The sequence below is a fragment of the Trichechus manatus genome, unplaced genomic scaffold (genome assembly GCF_000243295.1).
Source record: "Trichechus manatus latirostris isolate Lorelei unplaced genomic scaffold, TriManLat1.0 scaffold00234, whole genome shotgun sequence".
Classification (NCBI taxonomy): Eukaryota; Metazoa; Chordata; class Mammalia; order Sirenia; family Trichechidae; genus Trichechus; species Trichechus manatus.
The window spans coordinates 1,361,761-1,379,286 of NW_004444170.1; the positions used below are offsets into that span (position 1 = coordinate 1,361,761).

The following is a 17,526-nucleotide window of genomic DNA, read 5'->3' on the forward strand; positions in this document are numbered from 1 at the left end:
AAAAAATCAAAATCCTGTCTTGATTCAGGGTTCAGGTTCTGTATTATACATATTTATATATACGGTGTGTGTGTGTGTGTGAAGACGAGAGCACACAAAAGGAAAAATAAGAGGAAATAAAGAAAAAGAAGAGCAGGGAGAAAGCCGGAAAGGAATAGAAAGCTTGAATCCATGTTTAGGAAAGTAATTATTTTTTTCAAATTTCAGTGTGTGGCTTATGACAGTCCATGTTAAGCCTTTTAAAATAACTTATGGGAACTAGAATTTGGTGAAGGTAAGGAAGAGGAGAACTATTCAGATACAGGAAAAATGAAAACTAATTCCACAGTGTGGAACTGACCAGTTTTTTATTACTGTTCACATTCTTGGCTTGCAAATCTTTGCAGCTTTTATGTTACTTAGGTGTGACTTGTCAAGAAAAATCACACCATAGATCCTGTGCTCACTTGGGTTCACTCTTCCAAACTTCAGGATATGCAGTTATAGATGTAAATGGAGCCTCCCTTGTCCCTTCTCACAGTTTGCGGTAAATCAGAAGGTACCAAAGATGCACTAATGTGTTATAAATTAAGGTCTCATTTTATGCTTTAGGATATTCCTTCACCACATACAAAGCACATTTGCTGAGAAAAAATGATTTTTTTTAAGCAGGTATATCTGTTTCCATTAATTAGGATTACATTAATGAGGATTTTGTTCATTTAATAAAAAAGTAGCCTGATAAATATTTGCAAAGCCTTTTGTCTACTCCAACACACACACACGCATACACAAACACCTACATACACTTTTGAACAGAATCGCTGCTTAAAAACCCGCTACAAATATTTAAACAGTTGAATAAAATGTGCACATAATGTCACTTGCTTGATTGTTCTCCTTTTCAATAGTAACTGTTTCCCTTTATTGAGTGGGGGGTCACCATCTAGTATTGGAAGCTTTTAACATAACTAATATGTAGTTTTCAATCACCTCATATGCATGTGAAACCTGGATGATGAATAAGGAGGACCGAAGAAGAACTGACGCCTTTGAATTGTGGTGTTGGAGAAGAATATGAAATATACCATGGACTACCAAAAGAATGAACAATTCTGTCCTGGAAGAAGTACGGCCAGAATGCTCCTTACAAGCAAGGATGGCAAGACTAACTCTCACATACTTTGGACATGTTATCAGGAGAGCTCAGTCCCTGGAGAAGGACATCATGCTTAGTAAATTATAGGGTTAGCAAAAAACAGGAAGACCTCTGACCAGATGGATTGACACAGTGGCTGCAACAATGGGCTTAAGCATAACAGTGACTGTGAGGATGGCGCGGGACTGGGCAGTGTTTCCTTCTGTTGTCCACAAGGTCGCTGTGAGTCGGAACTGACTCGATGGTGCCTAACAACGACAATCCGTAGTACTCACAGAGCTCGACTAAGTGGACATTAAAATTATTAAACAACTTTCTCAATGCTGAGATTTTTATCTTGGGTCTGTCCGATATCAAATAACGATTATTTTCCTATGTATCATGCTAACTTGCTTTGAACCTTTCAAGCCATTTTGCATAAATTATATATATTTTTTTTGGTAGTAACTCTGTCCTAAATGCATTCCCCTTGTTATATTCTGATTTCAGATTAAGCCAGACCCCTGATTCTTTACTGCTCCAAAAGCTATGACTGTTTTCATATTTCTTTCCACCAAAACCCCACCCCCAAATCAAGACCCACATGGTTGGGAGCAGAATCCCTCAGCTCAGTTGAGATCCACTGGCTTACAAGCTCTCCAGAGGGTCTTCCTATGTTAAACTATGTTTTCTGTGATAGTGAGAGGAAGAGGGGCTACTTTGAAAAATGGCAACAAAAGGTTTTGTAATTCTTTTGTTCTATCTAAAAGCATTAATATTGTCCCTGTAATTCTCAATGTTTTCAAAGTTTCCATTAAAACTACCTTCGGGTGTTGGTTAAAATGTAGATTCCTGAACCTACTCCAAACATCTCGAATCAAACTTTACAGCCATGGTTCCTGGACGTTTGAGTTTTTAACCACCTCACAGCTTAGGATGAAAGCTGAAATATCACTCCTTAGCCAGTTGCAAAGGCCAGCGACTGATTTTTGGGGCTTTCAATAGTGCCATGCTTTTACTTTCTCTTTCTACTTCTGTGACCATACGAAGTCCTTATAAATAACATATGTTCTACTCAAAAAATGTATAATTGTTTATTATTTCTCATTTCTTCTTTTCCCAATCTATCTAATATATCAAAATTGTCTTACTTTTTCTGAAGCACTCCTTTCCTTATACTAATAAATATTAGGAACAGAAAGAGCATTTTATCAAGACAAAAATTTATTGTGGTTGCGTTTCATTCAAGCGTCTCCCTTCAAATTTTTTAAAAAAGGAATTCGCTATTCTGTGAAGACAATGAATTGTCTTCTCTGGTATTACTGAAACAGTTTTAGCTTTTTCCCACATCTGCACTTTTTTTTTACATATTGCATGCCTAAAATACCCACATATATTTTTCTTATCTAGACCCTTCCATTTTCATTGCCTAGACAAATCCCAAGATTACTATGAAAATTTCTGTAATGACCTCACTGGGAAATTATATCTCTGTCCTTTCAACTTTGATGGCATTTATCAGCTATATCACTGATTTGTCATTTTTTGTATGTAACATGATAATCACTAATGAATACCTTTTTTGCCTATCTCTGGACCAGATAGCATAGTAGGTTTCTGAGCTATATTTTAATCTTTACTTAACACTATAAGTATCATTAATCTCATTTTATAGTCAGGAAACTAAACTCCTGAGAGTTGAAAAACTAACTCAAATTACCCTGGCACAAAGGGGAGAACACAATTTTTAAACGAACTCATCTGTTTCGCTCCAAAGCAGATTCTCTTTAGACAACCTGAGTTGAATTGTAAAGGACGACTAAGACTTTGCTGAGAAAGCAGAGGAAGGGACTTTTCAGACAGAGAAACTGGATTGAAGGCATGGCAAGAAGAATCAGCAAGTTGGGATCCAGTCACTGTTACATAAATTTCAAAATGGAATGTAAATATTGACGAGGCCCTGGGCTCCAAAGAAGCATAGACTATTTAAAGCCATAGTTCCAGATGTTAATCTATACTCTGCCTCCCTCCAGACACACACACAAATGTCTTATGATCAAATATGTTGGACAAATTGCAGCAATCCTCTGCCTAATATTTGAGGGTTACATTGCTCAGTAAGATACTAAAGGTGCTAAGAAGTCCCTCACTAAAGGATCCTATTTAACTTTTCGACCTAATTTTCTCCGAAAGAGCTCACAATGTTTATTTTCAACGCAGAGCTCTTAATAGACTAAATAAAAAGCTAATATACCCAGGAAAGACTTTAAAATAATATTATTTTTTCTTTCCCAGTTGTCTCCACTCCTCTCATTTTCCCTTTTGCTTCCACTTCTGCTTCCTAGGAGTTGGCTCTACAGCTGAGCTGGTTCACCTAATTCAATCATAATCTCTAAGTAGTGACGACCAAGTGATTCTGACATGGAACCTAGATTGGGGACTCAAGGATGAACTCTATCTTGCTGCATCAGCTCATTTCCTTTGCCCCAGAGCCCACCAAAAATGTTTAATAAATTTTTCATCAAAGACTACAGAGCTTATGACATTTCTGAAATATCATAACTACTGAAAAGTAGTTCACTTTTCAAGAAAATTTGTAATCAATAATAGTTATTATTGATGATTTTAAAGCTAGTAGATCCAAATATCTACACCACCCATAAACACTCTAGCCCCTCAGTACTCAAAGTCGGGTCTACCAGCCAGCAGCACAGGCATCCCCTGGGAGCTGGTTAGAAACTCCGAGTCTCAAGCTCTTCCCAGAACTATTGAATCAGAATGTGCCACTTAACAAGATTTTCAGGTGATTCCTACACATATTAAAATTCGATAGCTACTGGGCTAGCACTCGGCACAGCTTCTGGCACCTAGAATACACTCAAAAATGTTTGTTAAATGGACAAATATGCATTTCAGATTAACTCTATTGTTCTCATATTGTCTTTTTACTAAATTATATATTTTTGATTAATATAATGATCCAGACATATATAGCATTTGGATTTCATTCAATAAATTAACTAGATTGTAAGGCAATATCCCTGAATATGAAAAATGACTTACATTATCCAGTATATTGTCAAGAAAATAATAGAAGTCAGCAGTTTGGGTCTAACTTTTCCTTTTAAGCAACATAATCAGCATTGTTTTTTTAATTTCACAGAATTTCATAGCAAAGATAGGATAAATGTTTGAAATATTTAGCATAGAAGATACAATGCTTTTACAATCCAGAAATTTTGACGGTTATTTGCTGAAAATAGCCTTTTAACGCTAAAAGCAAACAACAACAAAACAAACAAACCCATTGCCCACGAGTAGATTTCAAACCATAGCAACCCTACAGGACAGAGTAGAACTGCCTCATAGGGTTCCAAGGAGGCGCTGGTGGATTAGAGTTGACAACCCTTTGGTTAACAGCTGTAGCTCTTAACCACTTCACCACCACTGCTCCTTTACAGCTTAGTATAATTTAAAACAAAACTGTGTTTAAAAAAAAAATACTTCAAAAGATTGCTTTTGGCTTCTAAGGTAGAAATCCAACTCTCTATGGCACTACTTCTAACAGTAATAAACACGTGACTAGTTAGAGAAATCATCGTATGATGGGCTTTGTAAGCACTTCCTTATGTCTCCGTTTAACAACCTTCCGGGTATTGTCATCATTTCCATTTGACAGACAGGTATTTGGGACTTAAGGAGAGCGACCTGACCAAGGTCATCAAGCTTACAAGTTGCAAAACCAAGACTAGAGCCCAAGTCTGGTTTACACCAAGGTCTAAATCAGTAGACTTAGCTCAGCACCATTCTATACTCCTTGGTTATGGAAAGAAAGGGTTAAAACAAAAGAAGACATCGCCCATCACTGCCCCTGTTAGAAAAGCAAGACTTCCTAAGATAACAGAACCAACTTTGACAAGAGAGCCAGAAGACCTGGCTTCTCTCTCAGTAAACTAATTTTGTAACTTAGGGCAAGTCCCTTATATTTTTAGGATACAGTTTTCTCATCCAAACAATGAAAGGATTGCATTAGATTTCTCGATTCCATTTATTTTAAAATTTGTAATTCATGTAAATCGAAGCCTCCAAGATATACAGGTTTATTAAGAAATGATACCATGATTCTTCAAAGAGCTCCAAGTCAGAATGTGTTAAGTTATTTTATTCATTAAAGTCAAAAGATGGGAAATGTTCATGTTCTAGGCCACTGCTCCCTTAAAGGACATATCAAGTTTGCATGACATGTATCAATCAGAAGGAGCCCAAGCAATAAAATAACACATTTGTTGGAGAAGTACTGGATTGCACAAAATTACCTTATGCTCCTAACCAGTTCTCCATGAAATTGTGCAAACTTTAAGAAGAAAGAGAAAAATTAGATATTCAAAGCTCTGAGAGAAACTTTAAAAGAAGATATCAAAATGTACAATTGGAACACCAAATACAAATTGGCTGATTTCAAGAATAAATGAAAGTTAGCAACCATTATTTGAGAATCACTGAAATAAGAGTCAGCACAATGCCCCCCTTTAAAAGGTGGTGGGTTTTAAGGGAAATTTCATTTAACAGTGTTAATTCAATTGTATTCTCTTTCATGGATGAAGGATCACATACATAAAGAGATAGATGTGACTCACAAAACAGGTATTTTTTTTTTTCTTTATTTTGTGAAATGGATTTCAGTCCTTAAAGGGGAAACTTTTTCCTGTTGCTTGCAACTTAAATAATGTACAGGAAATGTATTTCCCAATAAAATGAATTTAAGTGCTGAAGTATTACATAACTAGAGAAGTATTAGAATAAAGCTGTATTTTCTGAAATGTGGTATCTGCCTAAGAGGTTATAGAACGGAGAATGTGGGATTTTCTCCCCGGGCTAATCACCCTTCCCATCATTCCCAACATTAGGGGCCAGGAATGCTCAGTACACTGTATCAGGCACTTGATTTTATTTTTCTCTGCTTTGTTACTCCTGTGTCAGGACATTTTTCATGGAGTCCTAGGGTAAAATATTACATTTAATCCATAGCTACCACCATTGAATAAATTGTATATATTTCCTATACTTGAAATATTTATTATTAATATTTAAAATAGTTTTTTTTAATTTCATCAGTTTTATAGATTTGAAATTCTGAATATAGATGTCACTCAAAATGAAATTAACCTAAGATGAACTATTATAACAGCATTTTTGATATTGCTGAATAAATATGAAAGTTAAGTTTACTTCTGGGCAATAACATGGTAAAATGGATTAGCAGACCCCCCTGCCACTCACTGATAACCCCTCCCTTTCAATAGAGAGAAGACTGGATTGCACAAACACCTTTACCTGGGTCCTTCACCTGGCAGGAAATCAGAGATAGACAATGTGAAAAGCAGGATTGAGGCTTTCTGCTGGACCCTTCACAGACAGCCCTCCTTCTTTTCTCTTCAAGATAATTTCTAGCATAAAAGACTCTTCTTTCTGCACCTACTCTAGGTGGTGCATATAGGAGGAAAAGGGGCAGGGGTCTTGAAACAGAAATAGGTAGCTTGCAAAATTATATTGATTGAAGCCTTTGCAAAATACAGCCTGCCTGTTTCCTTTAGCTTGTAGGATGACAGCCTCCTTTCCAATAATCACTTTGCTGCCTCTTGGCACAAAATATCCGCAGGCCAGCTGCCGTGGAAGGCGGCGCAGCGCTGACAGGTAGACTGGAAAGTGCCCTCTCTGTCGGCACTGGGGAGCCCTGGGGGTGCAGCGGCGAAGCGCTATGGCTTCTAAACCAAAATGTCGGCAGTTCGCATCAACCAGCCACTCCTTGGAAACACTATGGGGCAGTTCTACTCTCTCCTAGAGGGTCACTGTGAGTCAGAATTGACTCATTGGCAACGGGTTTGGTTTTTTTTAAATTTTTTATAGGGATTGGGGAGGTGGTCACGTAAACTACCTATGTGAAAAGAAATGGAATTTGGATGATACATGTGAGATAATGTCGTAGATCAGTTAGCAATTCTCCATTCCATAGAATGGGTTGTTATTAGAGAAATTTCTCTTCAGTATTCTGTTGAATTTTGAGGTGGACATAACAAGGATCTGAGATCATCTTGGGTCGGTCATCGTTTTCCTCAACTACCTACAATTTAAAGGGTCAGAGCTGCTTAATATACACCAAGCCTTGCTATTCACATTGTTAAATAATATTTTTATGATAACTTCACACTTGTTACTTATTCCTAAATTCAGAGGCCTTTTGTACCCACTGTTGTATTTATACTCCAAAATATATAGAAAATGCATCAAGAATTATCACCTCACTTTATAGTTAACAATGCTAAAAAGGAGAAGTTAAAAGACAAAATCAGAGAGTAATGGGACTAAATCTAGGTTTGAAGTAACCTGATGCTCCCTTGGTATATACTGAGGTTAGATGTTGAAGTATTTCTAGCACTTTAATGTAGTACAAGCATAGTACTCTCATTTTCCTGATTTATAATGTGTAAATAAATAAGATATTGACATATTTAAATACAGAAGTAAGTATAATTTGGGACTACTTCTGTTCAAATCTCTGCTCTGCCTCTGGCTAGTTATGTGAAAAGATGCTTAACCTCTCTGAGGCCCCCTGTTCTCATCTATAAGATAGGGGCAATAATACCTCTTAAGTAACAATTATTGCTTTACATAATGCCAGGTATATGGCAAGCATTCAGTGATAACAAGTTTAAGGAAAAAATACATTATTCGAAAACATTTTTAGAAAAAGATATTTGGATTAAAAGAGGAGTTTAGTTAAAGGGCTAAAATAACATTATGCTAATTATGTCCTCATATCTGTAGCCACTGTACAAAGACTCAAGAAAAAGATAAACATATTTGTTTCTTATTTGTGTTATGCTTGCTTCCATAAAAAAAGGTTGGAGTGCATACATTACAATAGGTTTATGGAATAAGATGAATGAAATTCAAGTGGAAAACGGAAAGCTAGAAAGGAAGCAATTGGCTGCTAAGCAAAAAGTTGGCAGTTCTAACCCACTAGCGGTTCAGCAGGAGAAAAGACCTGGTGATCTGCTCCCATGAAGATTACAGCCTGGAAAACCCTATGGAGCCGTTCTGCTCCGTCATACCGGGTTGCTATGAGTCAAAATCAGCTTGATGGCATGTAACAACAACTGAGCCATCGCTACCTGATTTAATACAAGATTTAATAGTTTAATATGAGGGAGTTCAAGGTCATGAATGACAAGGAAGGATTGAAAAGAGCCACAGATTGGCAGAGGCTAAATTGTCATGAAACTAAATGCAATGTGGCTTCCTGCATCGATACCCAATGCAGAAATAAAGACATCAGTGAGACAGCTGGAGAAATTAAAAGAAAAGCCTGTAAACCAGTTAACAGCGTTGTGTCAATGTTAATTTCTTAGTTTCAATAACTATACTACGTTATATAAGATGGTAATCTAGGAGAAGCTAGATGAAGGGTTTATGGCAGCTCTTCGTACTACTTTTGCAACTTTTCTGTAAATCTAAAATTATTTCAAAACAAACAGTTAAGAAATAAAATTAGGAAGGAGGGAATGGTACTTCACAGCTAAAAATCCTTTACCTTATGGCAGGTGAGTAGTGGAAGGACTGGTTTTAGGGAGTCTATTACTCACTGTTTGACTCTGTAATCTTTCCTCATTAGAAATTAAATATACGCCGAGTCAATTATCAATTAAGTGACAAGTAGGATAAACACTGTAGGTGCTAATTGACCCCTCAAGGTTTCTTTGAAGTTCACTTAGCTTCTCCAGGTTCTTTGAAGTTTTGTTTTGGCTTCAGCAAGTCATGGCTCACATTGACTAAATTCTGAAACTGTGCTAGGTTAATGGGGACAAAACAGGGGCCATTGCAAAACTCCCCCCGCCCCTTCTGAATTGTACTCTGCGTAAGCCAGGTATGCAAGAGGGGTAGGGTTACCCTGGCTAGTGAAAAATAGAATTCAAGTCTTAGAAAAAGCCTAATGTAACAGATTTTTACTTAATATAATAAGGCAGGCTTAATCCAAATCAGGAGCCCTGGTGGCGCAGTGGTTAAGAGGTCAGTTGCTAACCAAAAGGTTAGTAGCTCAAATCCAGGAGCTGCTCCTTGGAAACCCTGTGGGGCAGTTCAACTCTGTCCTATAGGGTCGCTATGATCAGAATCGACTCGACGGCAATGGGTTTTCTGGTTTAATCCAAATCAAGCTAGAAACATATTTGCTTTTATTATCACTGAAGATTTCCAGAGAGGGCGACTACACAACCTGCTTGTTCCGCTTGTGTTACTTCCTTTAAGTATCTTCCGTCTATGTCACGCTCATCCGTATCTTAATTTGATCAGTATTCATTGTATTGGGAGGTGAAGGGTTTCTGCACGGAGGCATGTGCCTGAATAAATACGCAAGGGGAAGCAAACACGTGCTGGAGTGAAGACAGGCATGTGTTCAGCTGCCACAGAAAGGGAACAGGCCAGGATGGGCGGACGGGGCGGGGCCATGCTATGGAAGGCGTTTGGATGTCATACTGATGGCCCCCGGCCCAGTCATTGAAGATTTTTAAGGAACTGAAGTGTTTAAATGTGGTTTAAGGATGCATTTTAAATGCATTGTTTCTTTCTTTTTGATATTTCTAGAGGTATAGGTTATATGCCACACACTCAAATCACTCCATATATTAAAAAACAAAAAAACACTTGGCTAGCTTCACTGCTAAACATTTATTTAACTGTAAGAAAAATTGTAATTACTTGACCATGGTGCAAAATGAACTAGTAAATGCAGCCCTCGTAGAAAGCCAATCTATGTAAAATACAAATCTGGCTAGTCAAAAAAAAAAAAAAAGAAAAACTCACCTGATATACATATATTTGATTAGGTTTAAATTACGAACTTATTCCACATTGAACATATGATAATTCTGGCACATTACATCGTTCGCTACATTTAGACTGCCTCCAATGTCGCCCTGGCAACTGTTACATAAAACAGAGCTGAGTTGGTGATTTTACTGAGAATTAAATGAAAATAAGGCTAATCCTGTTCTTGTGCTTCACAATTTTCCAAACAGCTTCTTCTTAGAGTGCCCTTGCTTGGATGTTCTTTTAAAAATAGATTATTGGAAAAGTATATGTGTTTGTTCACTCACTCTACTCACAGCCATTAACACTGTACTCCTGCCTCTGAGCCATAACCTTGTGCTTCAGATGGGTCACATCCACCCACAATGCTACTTAGTATTTTTCTTGCAATTCAGACGTGGGTAAATCTTTCAAACATACCAATTTGGACCATGAAACAATTCAGAAACTGTCACTCTAAAATTACTGTAAAATAATAGCCTTTAAAAGATAAGCCATATTATGCATTTGTATAAATCTTAAAAGGGCACTTCAAGTTATTCTGTTCTGTATCTGGAATGCGCTAGTGTGTGTTTCAACAGTTATTTAGGAAAGTCACATTTTCCTTTTCAGGCTTCATTTAAAAGTAACTGAAAGATGAGTCCTTGATTTAAAAGTAGTCCCACAGCCATGCCAAAATATTTAGTTTATGATAACCCCTGAATACCACCCCCAAAAACCTCTGTCTTCGGTGATACTCTATCGATGCTAAACTGCTTCTGAAGTGACCCTTCTCCTCTATGTTAGTCATCTGTTCAAGGCTTCAGGATGAAACCTGCTGTCCTACCACAGTCAAAGGTAATCTCCTGACACAGCATTAAACCTCAAACTTGGACTGTATCTTTAAGGAGGTCTGTGGTATAGTGAAAACAAATGTAGTTTGGAATCAGAGGGCTTGATCTTGAGCCCTAGCTCTGCCGAGTACTATGTAAGTTAGTCATTGCTTACCCTTTGGGCATCCCAGCTTCTTCATCAATGAAGGGTAGTTAATAGTGTTAACTACCCAAAAACACTTTTATGCCAAGAAAGTTGGACAATATAAATCATCATGAGAATATAATAACTAATACAACTCTATGTCTGTAATAATGGCTATTAAAAGAAAACAAGAGAACACATAGATCCAACAATCAGCATACATCAGCTCAAAAGTCACACAGAGTCAACCTTCCTATCGTTAATCCTACTTTGCTCTCAGATCTTCAATCTTGGTGCTTTGGGAGTTTTCAGAGATCTGAAAAAAATAATCTGCCATTCTGAATCCAGGCACCAAAAAATTAGGGAATGATTTCTCTAGCTGGCCATACCAATATTCACTATATAACAATGGTTATGAATTGGCCCTATCGGGCCCTACAGATTGCAGTAGTCCCTCTTGACATCTTAGCCAAAACCAAAACAGAACAAACCAAAACCAAACAACTTTTCAGCACACTCATGACTCCATTCACACACACTTTTCCAAATCTGACATGAAATAGTTGGGGTACATGTGCTAGGGGGAAGACCCAGATAGAGATTAAACAAAGAGGAGGAGGAGAAGATATCAGAAGAATAAATAGTAATGAGAAAAGAAGAAATGGGCAAAACTAAGTCAAATATCCCCTAATTCTTGATCCCTATCTTTAATGAAAATCAATTAAACGAAGGAGCTACTGAGTAGTAGATCATGATGTGTGTGTACAGGTCATTCTTGTTCTTTCGCGGGTTTGTGTTTCTCTCATCCACCATCCTCTAATGTCAGTTCAGACTTTGTTATTGACATCTTCATCTTAAAGCTTCCTTTCTTACATAAGTTATTGGCAAAAGCCTTCCCTGATCATGGATTCCAGAATCATTAACAAATATGCTTCACTTTTTGTTTCTCTCTCTCCCAATCTGATATCTTACCAGCAAGATCATCAGCCAATGTCCCTTATCTTTTGAATTTCTTATAAGTAACACTTTTAACAGTAATCATATAATTTCTGAGAATCTATCATCATACATTTTGTTTTACAATTATTTTCTGAAAACCACAATAATATTTTAAAGCTAAGAGGGTTTTGGATCACCTACATCTTTTGTGATTGACAGAGAGTAGGCATATGATAAATGTTTATTGAATTAGAGAAAAATGAGAGAGACTTTTAGTAGAGCTCTCTCATTTAGAAATAGTTGAGTGGCTTCTTCAAGGTCACAAGGAATGTCTGGCAGAACTTGTATTGAAATGTGGATCATCCAACTCTCAGATCAATATTTGTTTTCTGTACCTCTGATGTTACATGAAATGAGATGGGTAATAATTGAATAATTTCAACATTTTTCTTAAGTGTTTAAAGTTACAGTTGTGTAATATTTAATAAGAAAATGGACAAACTTGCTCAAAATGAAATTATGGTCCAAGATGAATAAAATTTAAAGCAAACATCATAGGGGCAATTTCTTTCCCTTAGCTGAATTAAATTATAATAATTAAATTAATTTCCCCTAACTGAAGCAACATTTAATATAAGGACAATAAAACTAAAGGAAGAAAATAATTTATCCATGGATATAGACCCTTCTGCTTTGAGCCTGGAGTTTTGGAAAATAAATTAAATTAAATAATTGATTTAAAACAAATGGTTATATTAAGAACATGTTTAGAAATTTTATGCAAACTTAATATAGAAATATACACAATCATTCATTTCATATTCTCCTCTCCCTATGTATAAATGACCATTCCGTCTGTGTTCCACAGTAGTTCAACTTAAAAAGATTCTCTATATATACATACATATTCAAGTTTTCTCAAAGTTCAAGATCTGAATAGATAATTGATGCAGTTTCTAAAAGACTAAGAAATTAAATAATAATAATAAAAAAAACAGTTCATCCCACTACAAATGAATTAATTAGAGGTATAATTTAAGCATTTAGATATCTATTCTTTTAATTCTCCCTTTTAAGTTGCACTTACAAACACAGCTAAAGCTGTTCTTAAAATCAACACAATCAAACATAAATAGACTGCAATTAATTAGATCTTGTGTTCCATCTCCACTAACATACAAACCAGCAACCTTATCATCTATCTGTTGATCTACTTTATAGACATGTTGGACAAGCATTTATGTTATCTTAATTTGCCTTTAACATTCTCCTAGCCACAGCCATGACCTCAAAGAGGTTACCCGATTGGGTGCACCATGTTCAAGGAGGAGAAGAAATACATACACGTGTCTGCACCAGAGTCTGTGAACACTTCGTAACATAAAAGAAAATCATCAGTCCAAAGACACCTGCTCACAATGCTCAGCTCCAGACCAAATCCAAAACTAACTTAGCTGCCATCCTCTGTGTTGCTTTCAAGGGCTCCAAAAAGAGGCTACACTAAGTACTAGGGTACAGATAACTTCTCCAACTCCAAATACCAGCACAAAGACATCTTAGCAACTTTGAAGTAAGTCACAATCTCATACCTTTTTAGCAGCCGAAGTAACAAGGCAACAAAGGATCATTAATGTTGGCCAACAATGTCCAGTGAAGGAAATTTTGTGAAGAATTTTGGGAGGAATGGGGCAAACAGAATAACATCACGTGATCACATTTCTTCTCCAGGACTTACCATATAGATGGTGCTTCTGTTCCACTGATCTCTAGGAAGTCATATCCTTCTTCTAGTTGAAAGTCAGTGAAGACTAAAGCAATGGTGTCCCCTGGCTCGGCAAGAATGGTCCATGTACAGTCAGCGTTGTTTTCGTATTCTGAAGGGAAGTGAGGGCTGGAAATGGTGCTGCTTGTTCCACGTAAGGTTCCTCCACAAGCCCCCTCAGCTGGTAGGAATGGAAGCCAAAGGAGAAAAAAATAATTTTTACGATGTTTTCATACACAAGTATGTATATAAAGTATAATTTTTAATCAGTAACAGATATTTTCTAAACCCAGAATTGAGACACTCAATCTGGCAAATGATTGCTTCCAATTTGTTAAAGTACTCTGTGAAAGGTTTACAAAAGTTTAACAATTAAATCATACTATTAACAGGGTTACATTATTGAAAACAATGAAATTGTGGCTTTTCTAAAATCTGAAATGTGTAGTTGCCACATATCTGAGATTCACAGACAGCTTAATACTATTTTTAAAGATTTTTATCTGACTCTTGGGAGATGGAAATATGTCAGCAAAATTTTGAGTCTTAGAACTGTGTGGCTATCTTTTCTCAATTCATTGATACTGCCTGTGAGTACACTGTACTCTGAAAAGAACTAGTTGTACTAATTTAATTTCTATGGAGTTTTCAATCTGCATTTGACTTTGAGTTTTAGATAAGTTCTTGACTGGTATAATAAAACCAGAAAGAAAAAAAAAAAAACAAAAAACAAACGTGCTGCTGTTGAGTCGATTCCTACTCATAGTGACCCTATAGGATAGAGTAGAACTACCCCATAAAGTTTTCAAGGAGAGCCTGGTGGATTTGAACTGCTAACCTTTTGGTTAGCAGCGGTAGCACTTGACCACTACACCAACAGGGAATAAAGACCTATTAATTCATACAAATGTTCTGAGTAGAAAATAGGTGAAAACTTAAAACGGAACATCTTGGAGAAGTAGCAAGTAAAGACCATCAGAGTAAAAAAATACACTGGAAGTATACGTCAACATTGTAATACATAGTGATTTGAAAAACAATATATCTTGAAAAATTTGCCATGGAGTGATAAGCAGATAAGTTACTATACTTACATCATACTTTATTATAAAATGTGATATACTGAGTAAATTGAGAGGGCCTCAGAGATTATGAAGAAAGTCCCAAAACACTTCCATTTTTAAAATAAAAATTATATTTTAAATTATGTTTTCCATATTAAATTATATTTAAGTTATAATTATACTCTTATAATTAATAAATATTGAATATAGTTGTTATGAAAATTTGCTATATTTATAATGTTTATGTTTAAAAGATTAAGACTTAATATGACACATATATACAATAACAATACATATAAACTAATTTGAAAATCATGATGAAATAATTTGCCTTTACGGCCAGGACCAGCTGTCCATCCTGACCTACCTCTACCCTTCCCCACCCTCACATTTGTGGTCAACCCGAGTCCACAAGTGCCCTGCTCTAGATCTACTTGAAAAAAAAAATTGCCCAATGAAAACCTCATGCATGGAGTGGGACATTGACATAATGTCAGAAGATGAGACCCTCAGGTTGGAAGGCACTCAAAATACGACTTGGGAAGAGCTGCCTCCTCAAAGTAGAGTCAACCTTAATGACATGGATGGAGCAAAGCTTTCAGGACCTTCGTTTGCTGATTTGGCACAACTCAAAATGAGAAGAAACAGCTGTAAAATCCATTAATATTCAGAATGAAGAGTATACAAAAAATGAATCTAGGAAAATTAGGAGTTGTCAAAAATGAAATGGAACACATAAAATATCAATATCCTAGGCATTAGTGAGCTGAAATGGACTGGTATTGGCCATTCTCAATCAGAAAATCATATGGTAAACTATGCCTGGAAAGACAAATTGAAGAGGAATGGTATTGCATTCATCATCATCAAAAAAAAATTTCAAGGTCTATTCTGACGTATAACGCTGTCAGTGATTGGAGAATATGCATATGCCTACAAGGATGACCAATTAGTATGACTATTATTCAAAGTTAGACATCAACCACTAATGCCAAAGATGAAGAAATTGAAGATTTTTACCAACATCTGCATTCTGAAATTTATCAAACATTTAATCAAGATGCACTGATAATTGCTGGTGATTGGAATATGAAAGTTGGAAACAAAGAAGAAGGATCGGTAGTTGGAAAATATGGCCTTGCTGACAGAAATGATGCTGAAGATCACATATAGAATTTTGTAAGACCAACAACTTATTCATTGCAAATACCTTTTATCAACCATATAAATGGTGACTATACATGAAGAAATCACTGGATGGAGTGAATATATAGGAATCAAATCAACTACATCTATGGAAAGAGTTGATGGAGAAGCTCAACAACATCAGTCACAACAACGTCAGGGGCTGACTGTGAAATAGATCATCAATTGCTCATATACAAGTTCAAGTTGAAGGTGAAAAAAAATTAAAACAAGGTCAAGAGAACCAAAATATAACCTTGAGTATATCCCACCTGAATATAGAGACCATCTCGAGAGTACACTGGATGCATTGAACACTAATGACCAAGGATTGGATGAGTTGTGGGATGACATCAAGGATATCATACATGAAGAAAGAAAGAAAAGAAAAACAAAGGACCAAAATGGATATCAGAAGAGACTCTGAAACTGCTCTTGAACATGGTTATCGCTAAAGCAAATGGAAGAAATGACGAAGTAAAACAGCTTAACAGAAGATTACAAAGGGTAGTTCAAGAAGACAAAGTATTATAATGAAATGTGCAAAGACCTGGAGATAGAAAACCAAAAGGGAAGAACACACTAGGCATTTCTCAAGCTTCAAGAACTAAAAAAAAATTCAAGCCTCAAGTTGCAATACTGAAGGATTTTATGGGCAAAATATTGAACAAGGCAGGACACATCAAAAGAAGATGGAAGAAATACACAAAGTCACTGTACCAAAAAGAATTTGTCAACTTTCAAACATTTCAGGAAGTATCATATGATCAAGAACCGAAGGTACTGAAGGAAGAAGTCTAAGCTGCACTAAAGGACCTGGTGAAAAACAAGGCTCCAGGAATTGAGGGAATACCATTTAAAACGTTTCAACAAACAGATGCAACGCTGGAATCTCCCACTTGTATATGTCAAGAAATTTGGAAGGCAGCGATCTAGCCAACCTACTGGAAGACGTCTATATTTGTGTCCATTCCAAAGAACAGTGATTCTGCAGAATGCAGAAATTATCAGGGGTTAAGAGTTAAGGACAGCTTTGGCTGCTAACCAAAAGGTTGGCAGTTAGAATACACCAGCCGCGCATTGGAAAACCTATGGGGCAGTTCTACTCTGTCCTGTAGGGTTGCTATAAGTCTGAATCGACTCAATGGCAAAATTTTTTTTTTTTTTTTGGTTATCATTAATATTGCACACAAATAAAATTTTGCAGAATATAACTGAAAAATGGTTGTAGCAATATATCAACAGGGAACTGTCAGAAATTCAAGCTGAATTCACAAGAGGACATGGAACAAGGGATAGCACTGTTAATGTCAGAGGGATCTTGGCTGAAAGCAGAGAATACAAGAAAGAAATTTACCTGGGTTTTATTGACTAAGCAAATGCATTCGAATGTGTGAATCATAACCAATTATGGATAACATTATGAAGAATGAGAATTCCAGAATACTTAATTGTGCTCATGTATAATCTGTACATAGACTAAAAGGCAGTCATTTGAACAGAACGAGGGGATACTGCATCGTTTAAAATCAAGAAAGTTGCATTAGGGTTGTTTCCTTTCACCATACTATTTAATCTGTATGCTCAGTAAATAATCCAAGAAGCTGGACTATATGAAGAAGAATGTGGCATCAGGA

The 17,526-nt window shown here is 36.3% G+C and overlaps 1 protein-coding gene across 1 annotated transcript in view; it reads right to left on the reverse strand.

The window, feature by feature from the left end:
- Positions 1-17,526, reverse strand: part of LOC101344436 (CUB and sushi domain-containing protein 1-like) — a 1,691,327-nt gene that overhangs the window by 1,053,987 nt on the left and 619,814 nt on the right. The window contains exon 4 of the mRNA XM_023743077.1: positions 13,614-13,821. Coding sequence (XP_023598845.1) covers positions 13,614-13,821 — 208 coding nt within the window. The remainder of the gene's footprint in view (positions 1-13,613; positions 13,822-17,526) is intronic.